Source organism: Geotrypetes seraphini, chromosome 3 (assembly GCF_902459505.1).
Source record: "Geotrypetes seraphini chromosome 3, aGeoSer1.1, whole genome shotgun sequence".
NCBI lineage: Eukaryota > Metazoa > Chordata > Amphibia > Gymnophiona > Dermophiidae > Geotrypetes > Geotrypetes seraphini.
In genome coordinates, this window is record NC_047086.1 from 249,101,475 (window position 1) to 249,125,746 (window position 24,272).

General features: G+C 41.9%; 1 protein-coding gene across 1 annotated transcript in view; it reads right to left on the minus strand.

Annotated features, from left to right (window-relative positions):
* Window positions 1–24,272, minus strand: part of PLG (plasminogen) — a 256,749-nt gene that overhangs the window by 59,916 nt on the left and 172,561 nt on the right. Inside the window, exon 14 of the mRNA XM_033938421.1 lies at window positions 1,425–1,545. Coding sequence (XP_033794312.1) covers window positions 1,425–1,545 — 121 coding nt within the window. The remainder of the gene's footprint in view (window positions 1–1,424; window positions 1,546–24,272) is intronic.

Here is a 24,272-nt window from a genome sequence, read left to right on the forward strand (position 1 = left end):
GAAAGCAGGGTGGCTTGGCTAAGGTGCGTCGGGGAGCAGGGTGGCTTGGGGGGGGGCAAGGAGAGAGAAAGAAAGAGAAAGAAATGAAAGAGAGGTTGCACAATCAGAAGGAAGTGCAACCAGAGACTCATGAAATCACCAGATTTCAAAGGTAGGAAAAATGATTTTATTTTAAATTTATTGATCAAAATGTATCATTTTTGAGAATTTATATCTGCTGTCTATATTTTGCACTATATTTAATGGGATTGGGGGAGAAGGGGGAGAGGGAATGGATCCGGGGGTCCTGTCCCGTTTTGAGGGAAAAAATAAATGGTCACATTAGGTATACCAAACACCACTTATGAGTATTAGTCACTCAAGTAGTCCTGGCATACCTGCCTATGCTTTCCTGAAACTGCAAAGTGTTTCTTTCATTGGAACACTGAAGGTAAAAAGCTGCTGTAAAATCAAATGTCTTGATGATCACAAACCACTGACCATTATTGATACAGACCATATTCACACAAAAATGTCAATGAAACCTTAAAACAATTTGCCTGGGACACTAAGAAGAAGGAGAATACAAGGGAAAGACACCAGAAAACTTTCATTTTGTGTCATTTCCTGTGTCATTTAAGGGACTTTCCATTTTGTTAAAGAGTCCCCCACCCACACACATACAAATGTTTATCATCACAGGAGATGGCAGAAAATGAAAAATTTCTGATCCCCTTCCTATTAGCTCCCCCCCCCCACCCCACAACTTACTCCTGGCAATCCAATTCTGTGCTTGCTCTTTCCAACCACTCCACCCCTACCCCATTCCCCATAGGCTCCCTGGGTCTATTTGAATCCCTTGTGATCTGGGAAAGAGTTATGCCCATTCTGCCTATGGCTGCTACCTTTCGCTCTAGACTTGCAGTATCACATATACCCAGGGTTATCATATGGCTCCAGAAAAGGGAGGTCAGATTGAGACAACCGGGTTTTACTTCCACTGAAAGCAATGGAAGTAAGGAGGACAGACTGAGACATCTCTCAATCCATTCTCCTTTTTCTGGAGCCATATGGTAACCCTACATATACCAATACCCTCAGGGCACAAGATCTCTGAGCCATAAAGGGAAGGGGGGAGTTTGTAACTCCTAACCAAAAGTTTTCAAAGTCCTAAATGTTAGTGACATGAATCTATACAAATAAGGTCATGTTACTGCTTTTCAGTGTTCTATTGTACAATTATTCATGCAATCATATGTTTGCAAAGTTTTACAGAAAAAAAAGAAACCTATGTATAGGCTCCATAAAACTTCATGTTGTAATATATAAGGACATTTTCAGACAGAAGTTAGTAGTATACTGTGGATTATGAGATATATCTTCTGATCTATTTTATGGCATATGAAATATCTAAATGTTGTTAAAAACTTAAAACAGTCTCTTACCTTGTCCTGAGGCTGATTTGCCAGGGCCAGGAATGTGGAAATGAAACACAACCACCCACAATCCTTCCAGAACATTTTCTTGGAATTCTGCTCGGTATGCCACATTTAATTTCAGTCGGAGCTAAATGGCAGAATCATAAAAGGGTACACTCAAATGCACAGAGCTCTATTTTTTTAACTAATTTCATGAATTAAAAATATATCAAAAGCCAGAATTTATAGTTAATTTCCTGTGTTAAATGCCATTACACTTGATTTAGAGAACTTCTCTAGTGTTTGTGAACTGAATTCCACATCCACAGTCACCAGGAATAACATAAATGCAGAAAGTGGACACTTACAGATCAATATTTAAACTCTGCAGTAGGGTGTTGCTTTGGTTTTTAAAATATTTTATGTATACAGTATGCAGCACTGTTGAATCAATATTCCTGAATATAGGTATACAGTGATGGAATGCTGCTGCTTAATCGCTGGTGATACTCAGTTGCTCTCCATTTAGCATTTTTGCTATACTAAACTATTTCTTTTAGGATGTTCTTACAGCCTTTTTGAAGAAATTCACCCAAAGCAGTATACGAATACATGATCAATCCAGACTTATGCAATAGACAGCAGAAAAAATATTCAAATAACAATACATATTATATCATAGTATTCTGTTGACACAATCCACATTAAAACATCTTAATAGACAGCATAGGGTGGAAGTGGAGTATATAGGCAGATGCTTTGTACTGCTTCTGAATGGTGGACATTAAGAGAGAGATCCTGTAAAGAACGTCTAAGTGTTGGACGCAGTATTCCAGGTGGGGGCGCACCATGGCCCGGTACAGTGGCATAATAACTTTCTCCGATCTGTTTGTGATCCCATTCTTAATCATTCCTAGCATTCTGTTTACCCTTTTCACCGCCACTGCCATGCATTGCGTGGACGGCTTCATTGACTTGTCTATAAGTATTCCCAAGTCTCTTTCCGGGGGGTCTCTCCGAGTACCGAACCGGACATCCTGTATTCATGTATAAGATTTTTGTTACCGACATGCATCACCTTGCACTTATCCATGTTGAACCTCATTTGCTATGTTGTGGTCCATTCCTCGAGCGTGTTTATGTCTTGTTGTAGGTCTTCGCAAACCTTCTGTGTCCTCACTACTCTGAATAACTTTGTATCGTCCGCAAATGTTATTAAAGATAAGGTAGCAATGAACAATACATGATATGAAAGATGAAATTTTCAATAAGCAGCAAAAGTATACATTCACATACCCCCCCCCCCCAAAAGCCCAGCAACACATAGTTGACAAAACAATACATACAGAACTGTTATGGTAGCAAGTATATGTCAAGAAACAACAAGAAATTCAAAACCCCAAACCCCACCCCTGATCCCCCACAGTCCTCCCACCAATAGTAAACCCTGAGTCTGGAAACACAATCAAAACAACCAAAGCATAAAACCTAATTGGGGGGATGTTAAGCATGAAAAAAGAGCTCCAGATACAAGAAAAAAGGCCCTGATGCCCCTAAAGGGACGCATCCCCCTAATTGATTCAAAATTTGACTATGTGCTCTGAGACAGAGACTGTAAATGTGGGTCCCAAATAGATTTGTAAAAAATCTTCCTCCGCTTATAGCATCCTGCAATTCCCAAGCAATCAATCTAACAATATGCGCTCTCCAAGTCCAATAAGAGGGGGGTTGTGAGATAGTCCATACCTGAAAGATAGTTTTATGACCCAGTAAACTAAGTTTTCAAATCCATGCCAGAGTGCTCCTCCCTCTAAGAGTAGAATCCCCAGTGATGCCCAATAAAAGGAGTATGGGAGTGCAAGGTACCACCTGGCCTAACACTCTACGCACATATGCAGACTCTCTTCCAAAAAAGGTGCACCTCAGGGCATGCCCCAAAATAATGGATATATGTAGCACTCTCTAGGGGGCATTTTGCACATATATCCCTAGCCAAAAATCCCATACGATAGAGCTGTGCTGGAATTACATAAGCCCTATTGAGAAAGCGATATCTGCATTCTCGAAGAGAGACACTATAAGCAATACTAGATATGACTGGCAAACTAGCCTCAATGCCCCAAGCCTGAAGATAAAGTCCCAAATCTTGTTCCCAGCTGGCTCGCAAGGTCGAGAAATTTATGGGTGGTCCCCTAGCGAGTAGGGCTTTATATGTACCAGCTATCAAAGGATGGTCAGGACTGACCTGGTCAAAAACTCTCTAAGCTTACCTCCAAAGAAAAAGGTCTCAGTATCAATAGCCAGGGAGGAGAAATAATGTTTCATTTGGTGAAAGGCGAAGTAATGACCCCATACCCAAAGGCCTCTCTGAGAGAATTCCTGATAAGAGGGTAGGCTGCCCCTCGGTTGTACTAAGTGCTCCAGGAGAGAGATCCCCAAGGTCCCCCAGGCTGAAAAAAATGCTTTCCATCCCTGGAGGAAACTCCAGGTTCCCCCCTAATTGGCAAAAGATCAGAAACTTGCGGATTAACACCCAGGCACGGAACAAACATCCTCCACATATCTCTCAAGGGCCGCACCTCCCAGCTGAATCTAAGATGGGCAGGAAGGAGACAGAGTGGAGCCTGTAACAAAGAGGCAAAATGATAAGATTCCAAATATGTCCATTCATAGCACAAATGACCATAAAGCACAGTTACTTACCATAACAGGTGTTATCCAGGGACAACAAACAGATATTCTCACATATGGGTGATGTCAACAACGGAGCCCCGGTACAGACTACTTTAAAAGTGCATCGCCACTTTAAGTCTTTGGAAAGTCCGTGATAGCCCGCACTGCACATGCACGAATGCCTTCCCGCCTGACGTAGGTGCGAGGTCTCTCAGTTAAGATAAGCCAGCTAAAAAGCCAACCCGGGGAGGTGGGTGGGTTGTGAGATTATATGCCTGTTGTCCCTGGATAACACTTGTTACGGTAAGTAACTGTGCTTTATCCCAGGACAAGCAGGCAGCATATTCCCACTGATGGGTGACCTCCAAGCTAACAAGAATGGGATGGTGGGAGTGTTGGCCTTTGGAAAATAAATTTTGTAATACAGATTGGCAAAGTGCGCATCCCTTCTGGAGAAGGACTCCAAACAATAGTGAGAAGTGAATGTATGAACTGAGGACCAGGTGGCAGCTTTACAGATTTCCTCAATGCGAGTAGATCTGAGGAAAGCTGCAGATGCTGCCATAGCTCTAATTTTGTGGGCTGTGACATGACTCTCCAGTGCCAGTCCAGTCTGAGCATAACAGAACGAGATGCAGGCAGCCAGCCAGTTGGAAATTGTTTGGATCAAAAGAGATGAAGAGTTAAGGAGATGTTCGATGTGGCTTTGTCCGGTCAATGTAATAGGCCAAAGCCCGTTTACAGTCCAAAGTGTGCAAAGCGATTTATCCTGGATGAGAACGAGGTTTAGGAAAAAAAAAACCACTGGTAGAACAATTGATTGATTGAGATGAAACTCTGAGACAACTTTTGGGAGAAACTTTGGATGCGTGCGCAGAACCACTTTGTCATGATGACAAATTGTGAAGGGTGGATCTGCCACCAACACCTGTAACTTACTGACCCTCCTGGCAGAGGTGAGAGCAATGAGAAAGACAACATTCCAGGTGAGAAACTTGAGAAGAGATGTGGCTATTGGTTCAAATGGTGGCTTCATCAGGCTGGAAAGAACCACATTAAGGTCCCAGATGACAGGCGGAGGTTTGAGAAGTGGTTTCACATTGAAAAGACCTTTCATGAATCTGGAGTCTAAAGGACGAGCAGTAAGAGGTTTTCCCTTCACTGGCATATGAAAAGCTGTAATAGCGCTGAGATGGACTCTGACAAATGTAGATTTGAGGCCAGAGTCAGACAGCTGAAGCAGATAATCCAACACCAAATCCACTGATAAGGAAGTTGGATCGTGATGATGAAGATGACGCCAAGAAGAAAACCGAGTCCACTTTTGTTGATAACATTGTTGGGTGGCTGGTTTCCTGAAAGCATCAAGAATATGTCGAACAGGCTGAAAAAGATGCATGGTAGATGGGTTCAGCCCGAGAGAAACCAAGCTGTCAGGTGTAGTGATTGCAGGTTGGGATGTAGAAGAGATTTTCAATTCTGAGTAAGCAGAGTAGGAAATACTGGAAGAGGAATGGGCTCCCTGGAGCTGAGCTGAAGTAGAAGGGAGAACCAATGTTGCCTGGGCTACTGTGGAGCAATGAGGATCATGGTGGCTGTCTCTCGTTTGAGCTTGAATAGAGTTCTCAACATGAGAGGGATTGGAGGGAATGCATATAGAAACAGGCCTGTCCAATCCAGGAGAAAGGCATCTGCTTCCAGTCAAAGAGGAGAGTAAAGCCTGGAGCAAAATTGGGGCAACTGGTGAATGTGAGTGGATGCCTGGAATGCGCTCCCGAGAGAGGTGGTGGAGAGTAAAACTGTGACTGAGTTCAAAGAAGCGTGGGATGAACACAGAAGATTTAGAATCAGAAAATAATATTAAATATTGAACTAGGCCAGTTACTGGGCAGACTTGCACGGTCTGTGTCTGTGTATGGCCGTTTGGTGGAGGATGGGCAGGGGAGGGCTTCAATGGCTGGGAGGGTGTAGATGGGCTGGAGTAAGTCTTAACAGAGATTTCGGCAGTTGGAACCCAAGCACAGTACCGGGTAGCGCTTTGGATTCTTGCCCAGAAATAGCTAAGAAGAAAAAATTAAAAAATTTAAATTGAATCAGGTTGGACAGACTGGATGGACCATTCGGGTCTTTATCTGCCGTCATCTACTATGTTACTATGTTACTATGTGAGGAGCCGCAAACAAGTCCACTTGAGGAGTGCCCCATTGAGCAAAAATGGACTGGAGAGTTGCAGAGTTCAGAGTTCATTCGTGAGGCTGAAGAATTCTGCTGAGGTTCTCTGCTAGGGAATTCTTCTCCCCTTGAATGTAAACAGCCTTTAAGAAAAGGTTGCAAGCCATTGCCCAAATCCAGATTTTTTAGGCTTCCAGGCATAACAGGAGAGAGCCTGTGCCTCCTTGCTTGTTGATGTAGTACATCGCTACTTGATTGTCTGTGCGAAGGAGGAGGACTTGGGGGCAGAGAAGTTGATGGAATGCCTTGAGGGCATAATAGATCACTCTGGGTTCCAGGAAATTGATGTGAAATTTCCACTCCCTGGCGATCCAAAGACCCTGAAGATTGTCCATATGAGCCCCCCAGGCATAAGGGGATGCATCCGTCATGATGACCTTGTGATGAAGGGGTAAGTGAAAAAGGAGACCTTTGGATAGATTAGAAGAGGTCATCCATCACTGAAGCAACTGCAGATATATGTTGTGAGAGACGATCCATCGCTTGAGACCACCGAGAGGTAAAGGTCCACTAAGGAGTGCGATGTTGTAGTCTTGCCAGTGGTGTCACATGGACAGTAGAAGCCATGGCCTTGCCCTCTCTGCCAGGAGGTATAGAGGCATGCACACTAGCCCCTGAGGATTTCTTCAAGGTAGATTCTACCAGGAGACACTCATGTGGAAGTTGGGGCTTGTCAAATCCAGGGATAGGCATCACCCGATACAAGGAGTTCAACTTATGAGGAGCCACAGGAATAGTCAGTGGTGTCTCAAAATTTTTATAAAAAGTTTCTCGTAAGAAGTTTGAGAAGTTCCTTGGTGGTTGATCATAATCCAAGGCATCCAGGAACTGTTTAAATCTTTTAGAGTCAGCTTCCAGAGGGATGGACAAAGTCTCTGACATCTCTCAAAGAAACTTAGAGACAGAGGATTTCTCAGACAATAGATGAGCCTCTTGAGAAGAGTGGTGAAGAGATTCATCAACTGAAGAACCCTTATCTTCAGACAAAATAGGATCTTGTTCAGAGTCCCCCCATAGGTCTAAATCCTGAACAGATTGGTGCTGAGAACTCGATGCCGAAGGCTTGAGATATTTCAATTTCTGTAGTGCCTTACCAGACCGCACCAGCGTCGATTCAGGTGATGTCTGAGTTGAGAATGACCGGTGCCAGTGAGACGCAGGTGTCGATTCCTTGACAAGTCACCGATGGAGACTCCACTGCAGATGCAACTGGTGTCGAGGGCTCATACCGGATTGGCACCGGGGAAGTTGGTGTCGATGTGGGCAGAAGTTGGATTGGCACCAGCATTTGGAAATGCTCACTCAATTACTCTCTTAGCAAATTGTCTATTTTTTGCTTGAGAGTAAGCAACAGTACCGCTGGCTTTTTTTCCGGTACCTTCAGTGCAGCTCTACACTCCGACGATGAGGGGGCCGATGTCGAGGCATTCACCGAGATCGGAGTGGAGTGCTTCTTGGGCCTCTTCGAGGTCAGCAGGACTTGGCTCACTGCTATTTTGACCTGAGGCTCAGAGGGGATGGGGGAAGGCTTCTTAGCCGGCTTACCCACTGAAGGATGTGACACCGAAGATGTTTCACCGGTGTCGGTCTAGCCGGTGCCGATGTCGAAAGTGGCGTCAAGTCTCCTTCCATTGTGACACCAAAAATAAGACACTTTTGAATCAAGCGGTTCTTTAAGGTTCTTTTCTGCAGAGAAGAACAGCGAGAACAGTTATCAGGATGGTGCTCAGGCCCCAAACACTGGAGACACCAGTGAAATGAGTCAGTCACAGAGATTGGGTGAGCACAATGTCCACACTTTTTGAAACTCGTTTGCGAATGGGACATCGAAGGAAATGTGACCTCAGCTAAATCAAAATTCGAGGTCAAGGTGGTCGAACAGGCCCCTCCAGGCCGAAACCGCAAAAGGGAAAAAATAAAAATTGTTAATTTTTTTTTTTTACTGAAAACTATTAAACAAACAAAAGAAAAAAGAAGATGACTGAAAAGTCAAAGGTCCGCGAGAGCGGGAATGCAGCGGAAGAAAAAGTTTCAACGGCCGTTCAAAAAACACGTCTTCTTAGCTCCGTGGAAACTATGAAACTGAAGGACCGTGCGCCTATGTCTGGTGAGAAGGCACTCGCACATGCACGGTGCAGGCTATTGTGAACTTTCTAAAGACTTAAAGTGGCGATGCACTTTTAAAGTGGCCTGTACTGGGGCTCCATCGGTGACGTCACCCATTAGTGAGAATATGCTGCCTGCTTGTCCTAGGATAATCCTGGCTCTCCCACAACCAATCACAAAGATGTCACAAAAGGCAGACATCATTATATATCATAACATCCGATAATCCTAGGCTACTCACCTTCCAGTTCCCAAACATTCTCAATAAGGCTATCTTAGCTTTCTTGCCCGCCCATCAGAATTTACAGAGCAAGGTGTGTAACACACGGATATCTTTCTCCTGTATCCTCAAGGGGAGCACCTAAATAAGAAACAACCACTAAGGGAAAAGAGACATTTTATAAAGACTAATGCAGCCTGCTAACAATAGGGGGGAGAGACATTCACACCGCCAATTGTCATTGTGATATCCAGGAGGTGAGAAATATTTTGGGCAAAGAGTTCAGCAATCTGGCTGGGGAGCATAATCCCCAGGTACCAGAGTCCTGTGCCCATTTGAGTGGAAAATTGGGGCCACAATCTCTATGCAAACTCTCCAAGGGATACATGGTTTCCGATAAATCTAAGTTTAACTTAAAACTTGAAAAGTCTCCATACTCACGAATAAGTTCCAATAAAATTGGCAAAGAACTCGTGAGCTCCAGCAAATGCACCAGCAAGTCATCTGCAAAAGCAGCAACTTTAAATTTGTGGTCCCCTAACCGTACTCCCAAAATTTCCTGATTTCCAGTAATATCCTGAATGAGGGGGTCAAGCGTTAGTATAAAAAGTATGGGTGAGAGGGGGAAACCCTGCCTAGTGCCCCTACAAATAGGGAACGACTCAGAAAGGCGACCATTAATCCAAAGATGCACACTAGGGTTGTGATAATGAGTCTGAATGCCCCGCATAAAGGTACCCTGTAAACCATAAGCTTGAAGTGCTGCATAAAGAAAGTTCCAGTGGACCCAATCAAAGGCCTTCTCTGCATCAAAACTGATTACCAGAAAAGGCCTCCAATTCTGAGCCACCACCCCCATGGCCACAATTATTTGTTGCATGTTACGAAAATATATATCTAGCGAAAACGAAAAACTCTGTGGAGATGGTGATGTTCAAGATGCAGGCTTTATTTTAAAATATACAATTTGATAATCCACATAAAATTTATCTAGGACCTAAATCATTGAGAGCTATGGACCCAACACGATCTGTGTTTCGACAATGCTGTCTTCCTCAGGGGTCCCTAAAAGTTCTGATATGAGAGCACGTGGATTAAAAACTGAAAATAATACTGAGCCGTAACTCTGCGCGGATGAGGATTCCTCAAAAGTGAGAAATAAATCTGCCTTTGATAAATCCAACCTGTGGATCACGGATCAAATTAGGTAGCACCCTCTAATTTTCAACTTTCGGCTCTTTAGGGCAGCTCCACTGCTACCGGGAGCTTCCCCAACGAAAACAGACCTTCCACTGCAGGGGAAGGACATCGGGTCCGTGTGGGAGACCAGCTCCCACTCCCGACACCCCCTGCGGCTCTAATTTTCAACTTTCAGCCTCTTCAGGACAGCTCCACTGCTACCGGGATCTGCCCTAACAAAAGCCAGAGTTTCCACTGCAGGGGAAGGACATCAGGTTGGCGTGGGAGACCAGCTCCGCCTCCCGATGCCCCCTGTGGCTCTAACTTTCGAAGGGCCAGTCTCTTCAGGGGTAGGATTGGTTCTAATAGGCCTAAGGGCTGTTGCCAAGACTGGACTGTACTACTAAGGAAAAGCTCTTTATTAAGACTTGTCCAAGACAAATTGAGAGACCTGAGCTATAAGAGCTATCTCCCTCAACAGTACTATCCAAAACTGACTATGTTAAGGAACGAGCAATCTGACTAGGTTCAATTTATAACCTAGAAATTAGGAGAGATAGAGGAAAAACAATATAGTTATTGGGACAGGAAGGAGACACATTAATCTGCAAACATGAATCTCCTATTGATACTACTAATCTATTTAATAAGCGGTAGCATTAAGGATGTTAATTCACTCTATCCACAACTACACTTAGTCCATTATCCTGAGGTACCCATTAGGCTCATTACTAACCAACAGGAAGACAGAGCAAATCATATGAAAGTAATTACAAGCAACGGAAGACATCAACGTATCCTTACAAAAAGGGCAAGGGAAGTAAAACCTATCAGAACTACCAAATCTGCCAGACCTATCACATCCACTTCTGTTCCTTGTGCATATCATAATACTAGATCTTTAAGGAATAAAGCTTTTTTAATCAAAGACTGGATCATCAGCAAACAAATAGCCTGTCTTTTTCTAACGAAAACATGGCTATTGTCCGAAGAGGATCCAATAATAAATGACCTTCTACCAGATAATTTAAAATTCACATGCTAAATCGTGATGGCAGAAGAGGGGGAGGATTAGCAGTGATTTTTAAGGAAGGATTTGAATTTGATCTATTGGATACAAAAATGACCAATCAGTTAGAAATATTAGCCTGTAAAATTAGCAATATGGAACTAGAAGAATCCCTTTCTTGCATATTATTTTATGTCCCAGCAAAAAGCTGGACAAAAGCTAGAGAGGACTTCTGCAAATTTGTTCTACATAATTCAATTACTCCTTCATACAACATTATTGCAGGAGACATAAACTTACACTTAGACGAAGAGGACAATCCAGAAGCGAAAGATTTTAAAAACTTTCTATCTCTGCTTAATTATAATTTCCCTCTAACCACACAAACACATGAAAAAGGCCATCATCTAGATGTGGTAGCTATATCCACAAAGGAGATTCTAGAACCTGCCATCTCTCTATCTGTCGGTACTTGGTGTCATGATATCTGGTCTGATCACTTTACTTATTATTTTACTTTAATCTGGACCCGCCTAAAATCCAAAACACACCCAAGGATAAAAAAAGAACATCTCACAAGGCACCATATCAATCCAGAGGCATATTGATCACAATACGAATTATGAGCGGAGATAGGAGAAGGGGTTGATTTCTGGGATCACTGGATGAAAACAAACAAATCTATTATAGATAAAATTACCCCTAAACGAAATAGCAAAAGCTGCTCAAATAAATACAATAAATGGTTTGACACTGAACTTTTAAAAATGAAACAAGTAGTAAGACGATTGGAAAGGATCTGGAAAAAAATGGTAAAATTGTCAGACTGGAACAACTGGAGATCCAACATAAAAATCTACAAACAATTGATAAAAGAAAAACGTAAAGCTTTTTACTCATCCAAAATTGACTCATCGAGTACTAGCTCGAAAGGAATCAATACAAAAGAACTGTTCAACCTAGTTACGAACTTATTCAACACCACACGCTACACTCAATCCACGCATAATAGTAAGTTACCTTCAGCAAGTGATCTAGTTCAGTATTTCGATTCAAAAATTAAAAACCTAAGAAATAACTGCTTGACAAATGATATACATGAACATCAAATAGTTAACGTACAAAGAAATGAAATACCAGCAGATATGATTTGGAACTCCTTTCAAGATTTAGAATGGAATAATTATATCAAATTATATAACAAGTACATTAAATCATACTGCATCTTGGACTCCTGTCCCCCAGAAATTATGAAAGCAGCCCCATCAGGCTTTAAACTAAATTTATTGAATTATTTGACCGATAATTTAAAAAATGGAAAATTCCTTACTAATAATGGTCACATTATAATAACTCCAATTCCAAAAAATCATAAAGAATCACTAGCAGTAGAAACCAACTATAGATCAGTAGCATCCATTCCAGTTTTTGTAAAAATCATGGAAGGATTGGTACATACCCAATTGATGGAATATCTTGATCAGTTCTCCCTTTTACATGAAACTCAATCTGGTTTCAGACCTCTATTTAGCACTGAGACAGTAATCGCTGCCATCTTGGATAATTTACGCTCCTTGTTTAGTAAGGGCCTTAACGCACTGATTAAGCAATTTGATATGAGCTCTGCTTTTGACCTAGTGGACCATGAGAAACTGTTACAATGCTTAGATGCAATTGGTATCAGAGGCGAGGTGCTAGACAGGTTTCCTTATGTCCCACACTTAATAAGTATGCTTTAAATGAAACCTGGAGTAATCCATCCGACGTTCCGCAGGGGTCACCATTGTCCCCACTGCTTTTCAACGTTTACATGTCATCACTAGGTGCACAATTGTCCCAACTGGGGATAAAATAATTCAGTTACGCAGATGACTTCACGATCATTATCCCATTCATGACCTCTCTCTCCGAAGTCACTCTTATGGCTACAGAAGTACTAAATGTGATGGAACAATGGATGAATGAATTTAGACTGAAACTAAACTCAGAAAAAACAACATTCTTTGGAGCCTCGCCACACCCACTTGATACTAAAACATTGCTGCGCATCAACAAACTCAGTTACCCTATCCAATTTACTATGAAGGTACTGGGTGTAATACTAGATCAGGGCATAACCATGAAAGACCAGGTGGACTCTTTGGTCAGAAAGGGCTTTTTTACTCTCTGGAAGCTTCGGTCCATTAGAGCATATTTTGATGCTTCATCATTCAGAATTCTGGTACAATCCCATATACTGAGCCAACTTGACTCCTGTAATATCGCCTATCTAGCAATTTCCCAGAAGAACTTGCAGCAATTACAACTGGTGTAAAATGCGGTGGTCAGGCTGATTCTTGGGCTGAAGAAGTTCGATCATGTAACTCCTTCCTACCGACTCCTGCATTGGCTGCTGATGGAGGCACGTGTGAAGTTTAAGTTTGGGTGCTTCTGCTTTAAGGTACTTTTCATCCTAGCTCCCAGATATATATAACCGACCTTTTCTCTTTCTCAACTAATCAACTTAAAAGAAGCTCAAACTTGAATTTTATTTCTCCACTGGTTAAAGGATCATCAACATCATCTACATCTCTTCTCATATCAGGCAGCATTATGGGGTAAAGATCTGAATCAATTACTCATGCTTGCGAATACTTATGGGGAATTTAGGAGACACCTAAAAACATAATTGTTCCTAAAGTACTTAGGTAGCTGCATTGCACAATCTTTCCCCACAATAACTGACTGCTAAACCTTAGCTCTGGTACTACTCAATCCTTAGCTCCTTAGTACTACTCAATCTGTAACATTTTTTTAAATCATTGTAAACCACATAGAACTTCACGGTCCTGCGGTATATAAACTGTTATTATTATTATTTGCCAACACTTTGGCCAGGAGCATAGTTTTAAAGTTAAGAAGCGATATAGGTTGATAGTGTAATCCCCTCCTTCTCAGACTGAGGAAAAAGGTATCCCTTCTTGAAATAAAATTTGTTTGTAGTCGTGGGTGTCTGAGGGTTCAGTGTATACCTTTCCCCAGGAGAAGGAGTGATTTACATTTTAATACATCTTTTCAGTTACAGCTCCCCATACTTGGAATTCTCTCCCTATCTATCTACGTGAAGAATCTAATTTGGATAAATTTAAAAGTAATCTTAAAACTTTTTTATTTAATGACGCCTTCATTACTTAAATTTTATTCGGTTTTTTCTTTTATTTTATAATAAATTTTTTTTTTTTTTTTTTTTTTTTTTTTTTATTCTTCCTTTATCCCACCAACATGTGTTTTTCCCTTACTTGTTCTCTACTCTACACAAATAAATTGTAACTTCTCCCCTTACTTACCCTATTGTTTCCATTTCGTCCAGTAATGAATTTGTTTTGTCTTGTTTGTTTGTTTTTATGTAAATTTTACATATTGTAATTTTAAACTTTTGTTAATCGCTTTGAAATTGATAAAGCGATCAATCAAATATTTATTAAACTTGGAAACTTGGAAACTTGGATAAATATAATGTAACCTTGAAATAAAAATATTTATTAAACATATAATAAAATAAATATAAAAAAAATACTGAGAATAGTAATAGGATTTAATAAACAGATACTGCAAAATCTCTAGGAAATGCAATTCAGCTTCACTTTTGCACAGTTCTCTAAATGTCTAATTAAAATCTCCTTTAATCCTATAAACAGGAAATCAATTGCAGCTGTTACTCTGAAGGCTTGTCAGACAAGTATTTTTCACTTCCTTTATATCTTCTGAATCTGTTGTATAGAAATGACTACCTGATGTGTCTAAGAAACTGATTCTTTAAATAATTAGTCTTACATCATCCAGCTTCCCAGAATTTCACATCTTCTTTAGGTAAGTTTAGTTGTTGCTTTGTTGTCCTTTCTTTAGGTGGGTACCATGATGGCGCGCTGTTGCTTGCAGATCACTGAAAACCTTACCACTCTGTCTTTAACAAATCAATAAAAGAAACTACAACCCTAAAATTATTTAATCAGTAACTTTCTCTATCTAAAGAAAATTAAAAGATAATTAGAAAAATTACTAAACTATTCACCTCCCAAAATTTTCTATACTACTACAACAACCAAAATCATCATACAACAACCACAATAATCTCACAGAATAACTTTACAGAATATGTTCACCAAAAAGTTTCACAGAACAGCTCTCCAAATTCTTTCACAGAATAACTCCCAGATCTGCTTCACTGAATCTCTCAGAGAAAATCTCACAGAATAATTTCAGCATCAATACCAAACTTCACCAAATACCAAACTTAACCAAAATTTCACAATCCTTCTCAAATTTAAATAAAACAACCATAATTACCTTCTCAAAAAGCACAGAAACCAAACCACCTCCACACAGATCCAAGACACTCTCCCAACTGTAAAATCTGACAGTTGGAATGTTCACCAGCTGATGCTGATCTCTGCACTAGGACAGCAAACCTGTGCAGGATATCAGCAACAGAATACCAAAACTGCACAAATACAAAAGATACACAAACCAAACTTCTCAAAATAGAAAAAAAAAACACAGGTTTTACCTTCCAGATTTTCTTTACTTTAAAAATCCTTTAAAATCTTCTTTAAACCTTGTTTTTCTCACTCAGGTAACTTTTAAACTTTTAACCCTGGTTATAATAGGAACCTGACAACAATGGATCTCTCCCTGGATTCAAGAGTACTATAATTCGGGCCTCCAGAAAACTCCGGGGGAGAGCCTTATTCTCTATACAGTGATTAAACATGCGAACTAAAGGCCTGTGATTTCACTAAGGAGTAACTTATAGAATTCTGTATACTCAGCCATTAAACCACGTCAACTCCAAAACCAAGCTTATATTCTCTTGATTCACAATCAATCATTTCTCTAGGATAAATATCAAACATGCACCTTCAACATTTGTCCAGTTCCTCTGCTGTTTTCTAAAAAAAATCACTTTTTTGGCCTCTGTGTTCCTCAATCAATACACACACACACACACATATACACACACATATACAACACATATACACACACACATATACAACACATATACACACACACATATACAACACATATACACACACACATAGGACACCTGGTCTCAGCAGCTTTTAAGAATCGCATACGGGCATCAAATACAGAATCATGTCTGTCCAGATAAACAGATGCCTAACCCCCGTCTAACCCTGCCTAACCACCCCGATTCTCTAACCAGCATCTATGTCACAAGGCACCGGTTAGAAAACCACTTTGCTACAGAGCTGATCGCGATAAGGAAACCTCCCTGCTGTAATCAGCTCAGCGGCAACCACAGTGGCAGTGAACCCCCGACCCCCCTCCACCCCGCGATATCGGGCAGCAGTATTGATGTCCACTCCTTTCTGCCAGTACCCCTCGAGTAACCCCTGGCAGGAGGGATGCCCAATTCCTCCTGCCAGAACCCCCCGAAACACCCCCCACCCAACCGCGATAGGCAGGAGGGATGCCCACTTCCTCCTGCCAGAACAGCCCCCCCCTCCGAAACATACCCCCACACAGCGACTGACTGATACCCCCACCAACCCAGCGATCACCTCTCTTACCCACCAATCTCCCTAAAGGAGAGATCACCACCCCCCCAACTCCCCTCCATCGCTTGTAAACAGAAGATCCAGTCGGAGGGAGGCATACATCCTCTGGCCGATTTGAGATACCGTTGAGAGAAACTGCATAATACAATACAATACAGGTCCCCCGTTACTGAAATCTTTCAGTACAAAATATAACTGTTCAACATCTATATATTAATTTATATTACAGTTATTGTTTGATTTTTGGATTGACTTATAGGGGATATTTTTGTGCTTGCTTTTTTTTTTGCCTCAGTTTATTTCCCTTCATATTTATTTATTTTCAGTTTTTGTTATTTTCCGTGTAGTGCCATGATGGTCAGCAAGAATTTTCAGCAACACTATGTAAGTCAGTGGTCTCAAACTCGCTGCCCGGGAGCCACATGCAGCCAACCAAGTACTAATTTGAGGCCCTCAGTATGTTTATCATAATCACAAAAGTAAATAAAAGTTTCTTGATCATATCTCTTTAGCTATAAATTACAATATTATTATTAAGACTCAGTGGCGTACCAAGGGGGGGTAGGGAAGGGGGGGAGGTCCGCCCCCGGGTGCATGCCCCAAGGGGGTGCACAGCCGGCCACCCTCCCTATTCTGCTGCTGCTGCTTTCCTTAACCAGCAGCAGTGGCAGTAAATTTTAAATCAGGGATATCCGAAGTCCAGCTTGTGCTCCCTCTGGCAGGAATTTAGCTTCTGGCCAGCTCCCCTGCAGCAGTGGCAGCAAAGGCTCCCCTGCACCGAAGGCTTCCGATGCAGCTGTGGATTGTGCAATGTGTCGACGCCTGCGGCTTTGAATGGAAAACCGGCTGCAGCAAGGAACCGGCCAGAAATGCTGTTGCTGCACAGGGCAGTGAAGAGAAATGTTGCTGCTGCATGGGGGGGCGGAGAAATGCTGCTGCTGCACAGGCAAGGGGGGGAGAGAAATGCTTCTGCTGCACAGGGAAGTGGTGGGAAAAATGCTGCTGCTGCACAGGGAAGGGGAGAGAGAAATGCTGCTGCTGCACAGGGAAGGGGGGAGAGAAATGCTGCTGCTGCACAGGGAAGGGGGGAGAGAAATGCTGCTGCTGCAGCACCCAATTGGGGGAGAGAGAGAAGGAGTGAGAAGGAAAACAAGGGAAAGGAATCAGAGATGCCTTGTCCATGGGAAGGAGGGAAAGGAAAGAAGGAAAGCAGATACCAGACCTTGGAGGGGGAGGGAGGGATGCCAGGGCATTGGGGGAGGGAAGGAGACAGATGCAAGACTAGGGGAAAGGAAGGAGGGAGGGAGAGAAAGGAAGAAGAGGAGATGCCAGATAATGGAAGGATAGTTAGAAGGAGAGGAGAGAGATGCCAGGGCATGGTGGAGGGAAGGGAAACTAAGGAAACAAATGCCAGACCAGAGAGGAAGGAGGTGCCAGAGCATGGAGGGAGAGAGATGCCATGGCATGAGGAGAGGGAAGGGAAGGAGATAGAGATGTCAGACCATAGTGTGGAGTGGGAAGGAAGGAAAGGAGAAGAGAGAGTGATGCCAAAGCATAGGGGAGTGGGTGGAGATGGAAAAATGGAGAGGGGGTGAAACTAAAATGAATCATGTACAAAGGAGAGAAGGGGCACAGGATATTGAAGGTACATAGAAAGAGAGAAGATGCCATATGGGAGAGAGAGAGTGGGTAGTAGATGGAAGCTGGGTGGAAGGGGCAAAGGGGAATGCAGATGTTGCATGTAAGGGAGAGAGGACAAATGCTGTATAGAAAGAAAAAAGCGAAGAGAAGATGATTAAAGCAAAAATGACAAAAGGTAGAAAGATTTTTTGTTGCTTTACTTTCTTATTTCTCATTATTTGTTTTATTTCTATTGTTAATTTGTAAAGTGATGATTGTTATGTACCAGTTTTTTCAAATTTACATCTACTGGTTTTATATTTTTCACAGTATTAGGGGACATGTGTCACTGTTTCCGTGGTGTTGCAGCAGGTACAGAGAACACACAACCACACACTGCTAAAGGAGAGCAGAAGAAGGACACAGCAGGCGCAGAGGACATACAGCCAGGCAGACACAGAGGACAGCAAGCGCTGAGGACAGCCACAGCCAGGCAGGTGCAGAGGATAGCCACAGCAGACACAGAAGGCATCCACAGCAGACCAACAAGCAGGCAGCAATGGAAGCAGCAGACAGAAGCAAGATGTTGAGCTACCCAGTTTTCTGCACCGTCTGCCATATGTATGACTACCTCTGGGACACTGTGCTACCAGGATACAAACTATACTGCAGAGACAGAGTGGCTCAAAAAGGTAGGGGCATTGCCATATACAGTGGTGCCTCGCATAACGAACGCCTCGCACAACGAACGCTGCACACAACGAACTTCATGTCTTGATTCACACAACGAACTTAGTTTCACACAACAAACTTCACACAACGAACTTCGTTTCACACAACGAACTTCGTTTCACACAACGAACTTCGTTTCACACAACGAAGTCGCCCGAGCTGCCGATGTATTACATCCTTCCGCGCAGGCACTGCAGGCAGTCGTTAGTCACTGCGCTTAACTGCCCTCTCTCACTGTATACAGTCGTCCTTTTAAGATAAACTCAATATTTTTTATATATCATGGCTTCTAAAAAAAGCAGGAAGGTGATTTCTGTTGAAATGAAACGGGAAATAATTAGAAGGAGTGAATGTGGGGTAAAACAGTGTGACCTCGTCAAAGAGTTTGGCCTCAGCAAGACCACCATTTTCACCATTTTGACAAATTTACCTTTTTTTATGTCATCTTAACATATTTTATGCTGCAGAACGAATTATTTTTTTAAACATGTATTGTTATGGGAAAACGCGTTTCACATAACGAACTTTTCGCATAACAAACTTGCTCCTGGAACGAATTAAGTTCGTTGTGTGAGGCACCACTGTACGTCAGAGGGAATTGAATCTACTGGAGAGAACATGCCACAACTGCTGGATAAGTTAGAGTCCCTATGGATCAAAATTCTGGGAACAAATGTCCTGGAAATGAAGATCGGCATCTACTACCGACTCCTAGGGCAGTCCAAAGAAATTGACGGAGACATGACGGACGAGATTAAATGCAACTGCAAGGGAGGTAACGCAGTTATCATGGGTGACTTCAACTATCCGGGAATAGACTGGAACCTAGGCACCTCTGGCTGCGTTAGGGAAACCAAGTTTTTGGATGCTGTAGGCGATTGCTTCCTGGAACAAATTGTCAAGGAAATACAATTCTGGGCTTAATTCTAAATGGCCTGCGAGGACCGGCACAAGATGTAGAAGTAGAAGGGACGCCAGGAAACAGCGATCACAATATGATCCGCTTCGATCTGGACGCAGGGGAGAAACATCGGTCCAAAACGACAGCCACGGCATTGAACTTCCAAAAAGGGAATTATGAAGGAATGAGTCTCATGGTAGGGAAGAAGATTAAGAAGAGGATAAGCACGATAAAAATGCAAGAGCAAGCTTGGTCCCTTTTTAAGGACACAGTCACCGAGGCGCAAAATCTATATATACCGCGTATCAACAAGGGATCAAAGGAGAAAAAGAACCGGCGTGGCTCACTGTAGAAGTGAAGGAAATGATCAGAGACAAGAAAACTTTGTTTAAGGAATGGAAAAGGTCAAAAACGGACGAAAACTGGAACAAGCATAAACAACATCAACGCAGGTGCCATAAGGCGGTAAAAGGGGCCAAAAGAGACTATGAGGAAAAAATAGTCAAGGAGGCGAAGAACTTCAAGCCGTTCTTCGATATATCAAGGGGAAATGACCCGCGAAGGAAATGGTGGGACCGTTAGATAACCATGGAATAAAGGAAGCGCTAAAGGAGAACAAAGCAATAGCCGACAAACTGAACAAAACATTCAAGGTACAGAAGGGAATAGATTTAGTAGATAAGGACAGGTTGTTCACCCTCTCCAAGGTAGGGAGAACAAGAGGGCACTCTCTAAAATTGAAAGGGGATAGATTCCGTACTAACGTAAGGAAGTTCTTCTTCACCCAGAGAGTGGTAGAAAACTGGAATGCTCTTCCGGAGTCTGTCATAAGGGAAAACACCCTCCAGGGATTCAAGACAAAGTTAGACAAGTTCATAATGAACAAGGATGTACGCTGGTAGGACTAGTCTCAGATAAGGTGCTGGTTTTTGACCAGAGGGCCGCTGCGTGAGCAGATTGCTGGGCATGATGGACCACTGGTCTGACCCAGCAGCGGCAATTCTTATGTTCTCTCCAAGGTAGGGAGAATGAGAGGGCACTCTCTAAAATTGAAAGAGGATAGATTCCGTAAGAACATAAGGAAATTCTTCTTCACCCAGAGAGTGGTAGAAAACTGGAATGCTCTTCCAAAGTCTGTCATTGGGGAAAACACCCTCCAGGGATTCAAGACAAAGTTAGACAAGTTCCTGCTGAACCAGAATGTACACAGTTAGGGCACTGGTCTTTGACCAGAGGGCCGCTGTGTGAGTGGACTGCTGGGCACGATGGACCACTGGTCTGACCCAGCAGCGGCAATTCTTATGTTCTTATGGTTTCTTGGTGGTTCAGTTTAACTTTTATTTATTTCTATTTTTAGTTTGTGATTATTCCATATTGGGCGAGGGTGTATTTCTGTTCTATGTATATGAAAAGGACATGGTTTTCTGTTGACATTGACTGTATAGGATCAATTGACTGTGCAGGATCTGGCTTGTTTAGTTTTACAATGTATATGCTGGTGTTCTAGTGCTCACTGTAGTGTTTAAAATGCCGCCTTTTCTTAGGTACACTCTTGTTGTGCGATAGTGGATTGTTACTAAAAATCATATTTTTCATATAGATGAGGGGGTGTCAAAAATGATGGGTCCTGGGTGTCACATATGCTAGGTACGCCACTGTTAAGACTTAGCCAAAAGGGGGGGCGCTGGTGAGCACTGCATGAGATGGACGCAAGGTGAATGAGCTCCAACCCTAACAATACATAACTCGAGAAAACACCAGAAATATTTATTTCAAAAAGAACCAGCGAGTACCATCACAAATCGGAACATGTCCACTACAAAACCTGGCAAACGTATGAACGCAGAACCTTCCTCACCGCAGAAAAATGGAGATGATAAGATGGAGGATGAATCATCGGCCTCCATCATGGAAGAACTACGTTGAATTCGCAATCTGATTCTGGACACTAAGCAAGATATTGCTGAAATGAAAGGAGAATTAACAAATCTGCAGAAAGAATTCAGCAGTGTAAAACAACGCACAGAAGATTGGAGACTAAAGTCCAAACATCGGAAGACTCCATTAAGATCCTATTCAAACAAACGCTATGCATATCCCAATTGGAGCTTGCCTTGGAAGACACGAAAAATAAAGCTAAACGTAACAGTTTTCATATCCTTGGCTTTCCTGAGGGTAGGGAGGCTTGCATCTCACGGTTTTCCTGGCAGCGCTACTCCCTGAGCTTCTTAAAATGTCTGCTGACATGAAGCTAGACTTTGATACTGCATATAGAGTGCCTCTGCACGTGGTGCGCCATAATCGCTACCCGAGGCCAATAGTAGTAACGTTGCTACGCCAATCCCAAGTACAAATCATCTTACAAAAAGCGAAAACACACTCGCCGATTACCTTTGAAGGTAATAAATTGATCCTGGTTCCCGATCTATCCAAAGAGTCAGCTAAGAAGAGAAAACAACTCCTTGCCTACAGGCCTAAACTATCAGCGATGGGCGCCAAACATGGGATTCTTTACCCAGCGCGACTGCGGGTCACATACAACAATTCAACTAAAGATTTCACCAATCTGGCTGATCTAGCTGACTTTATCGAAAAACTTAACCCGATTGCAATAGACAAAACCTGACTTCACGTTAGTCAGGAAGAGCAACGCAACTAACTGCAAGCTGTGAAGTTTGATTGCTGAATATTGCTCCAAATATCGTTGGTCGCTGGTAAAACATGGCTACTTCCAATGTGGCCATTTATGTTTGGTTGTACACTTAAGTCCTTGTTCTAATTGTCTGGTGTTTCCTTATATTCCACTTATCAAATGCTGGTTTTCATTGCCGATATGTCTCCCTCTTCTCTCTCACTAACCCATGGGGGCATTCTGGGATTTTCCCCTTACTAACATTTTCCTTCTCACAGGTATATTCATAACATTGAAGTATGTCGCTAACTTTTTTACTGCATATCTAATATGTTTGTGCACCATTCTTTCTGTACATCATTTCTCTGTCCCGATATATGCGGTTCAATTAAAATTTGATTTTGCTGGTTACCTAAGTTTATTTTTCCTATCAATAGTCACATGCATCTTGCTACAGCGTAGTTCATCACCCATACTGACAGACCGGAATGCTTATATTAACCTTCATAAGTTTAAGTTAAGTTTAAGTTTAAGTTAAGTTTAAGTTTAAGTTTATTAGGATTTTATATACCGCCTATCAAAGCTTTCTAAGCGGTTTTACAATCAGGTATTCAAGCATTTTCCCTATCTGTCCCGGTGGGCTCACAACCTATCTAACATACCTGGGGCTATGGAGGATTAAGTGACTTGCCCAGGATCACAAGGAGCAGCGTGGGGTTTGAACCCACAACCCCAGGGTGCTGAGGCTGTAGCTTCAACCACTGCGCCACACACTCCTTAACCATTTGTGCTTATGGACCTTACTACTGCTTTTATATTTTTGCAACTTTGCTAATATAACCATATATCTGAATATGGAGCTTGATATGTTAACCAAATGTCTTTTTCCTCTATACCAAGCGATTATGCAACGAGGTAATATTTTAGTTCGGTTAAATATACTGATTGTACATTTCAAAGGTGACCACATAGTCTCCATTACATAAGCAAAGTTAGATTATGCTCCTGTCTATCCGAAACTGTATATTGGTACACCAGAGTACATCACATTTATATTGCTCAGTATATGCGAAGTCAAACTATGCTGTTATTTATCCCAAACTGTTTACTAGTGAACTGAAGTACATCACATATATACTATTTCAAATGGAGGTACATTGTGCTTTCCTTTTTATATACTGCTGACATTCTTGTTGCAATGCATCTATTAGCTAATTTCAGCATACCGATTATTGTGCCAAGATCATAAACCTTTTTATTGTCTTTCTTGGCACCACAATTAGATAACATATACCTAACTGTATTTATTAGCACCTGGGTACATCACATTTTGAGGCACTATATCTTAATAGAATTTTATGTATAATTCTGCAATGTTGTTTTCCATTTTACCCATCTGCAAACTCATGCATCCAAGTACATCACAAAATTAATTTATTATATCTCTCACCTGCTTTTCTTTAAATGTAAAAGGTTTTAATAACCCCATCGAGAGAAGTAAAATAATTAAATATACAGAACAGTTTCACCTAGATATAGTATTTTATCAAGAATCTCATTTATCAGAGAGCGAGTCCAAGAAGATTTCTCCTAAATGGGCATATCCACCCCTGTATTCACCAGCTCAGGGAAAGAAAAATGGAGTCATTAAATTAATAAGATGCCAACCTGATATTAAGATCCTGACTCATTCTACTGATACCAAGGGACGATGGAGTAAGACGGAATTGACCATTGATGACTCACCAATACATGTTATTAATATATACGCTCCTAATGTAGACGATCCCACATTCTTTCACAAGATTACAGATCTAGTATCAGCATCAGCAGCCATTCCCTGTATATTAGGAGGAGACTTCAATCAAATCTTAGACTCTAAAATGGATAAGAAATCTCAAGCCACTTATAGACAATCCAAAACCTGGACTACTATACAAGATTTGATGAGTCTAACAAAAATGTTGGACATGTGGAGAATCTTACATCCTAAGGAGACATGTTATACTTTTT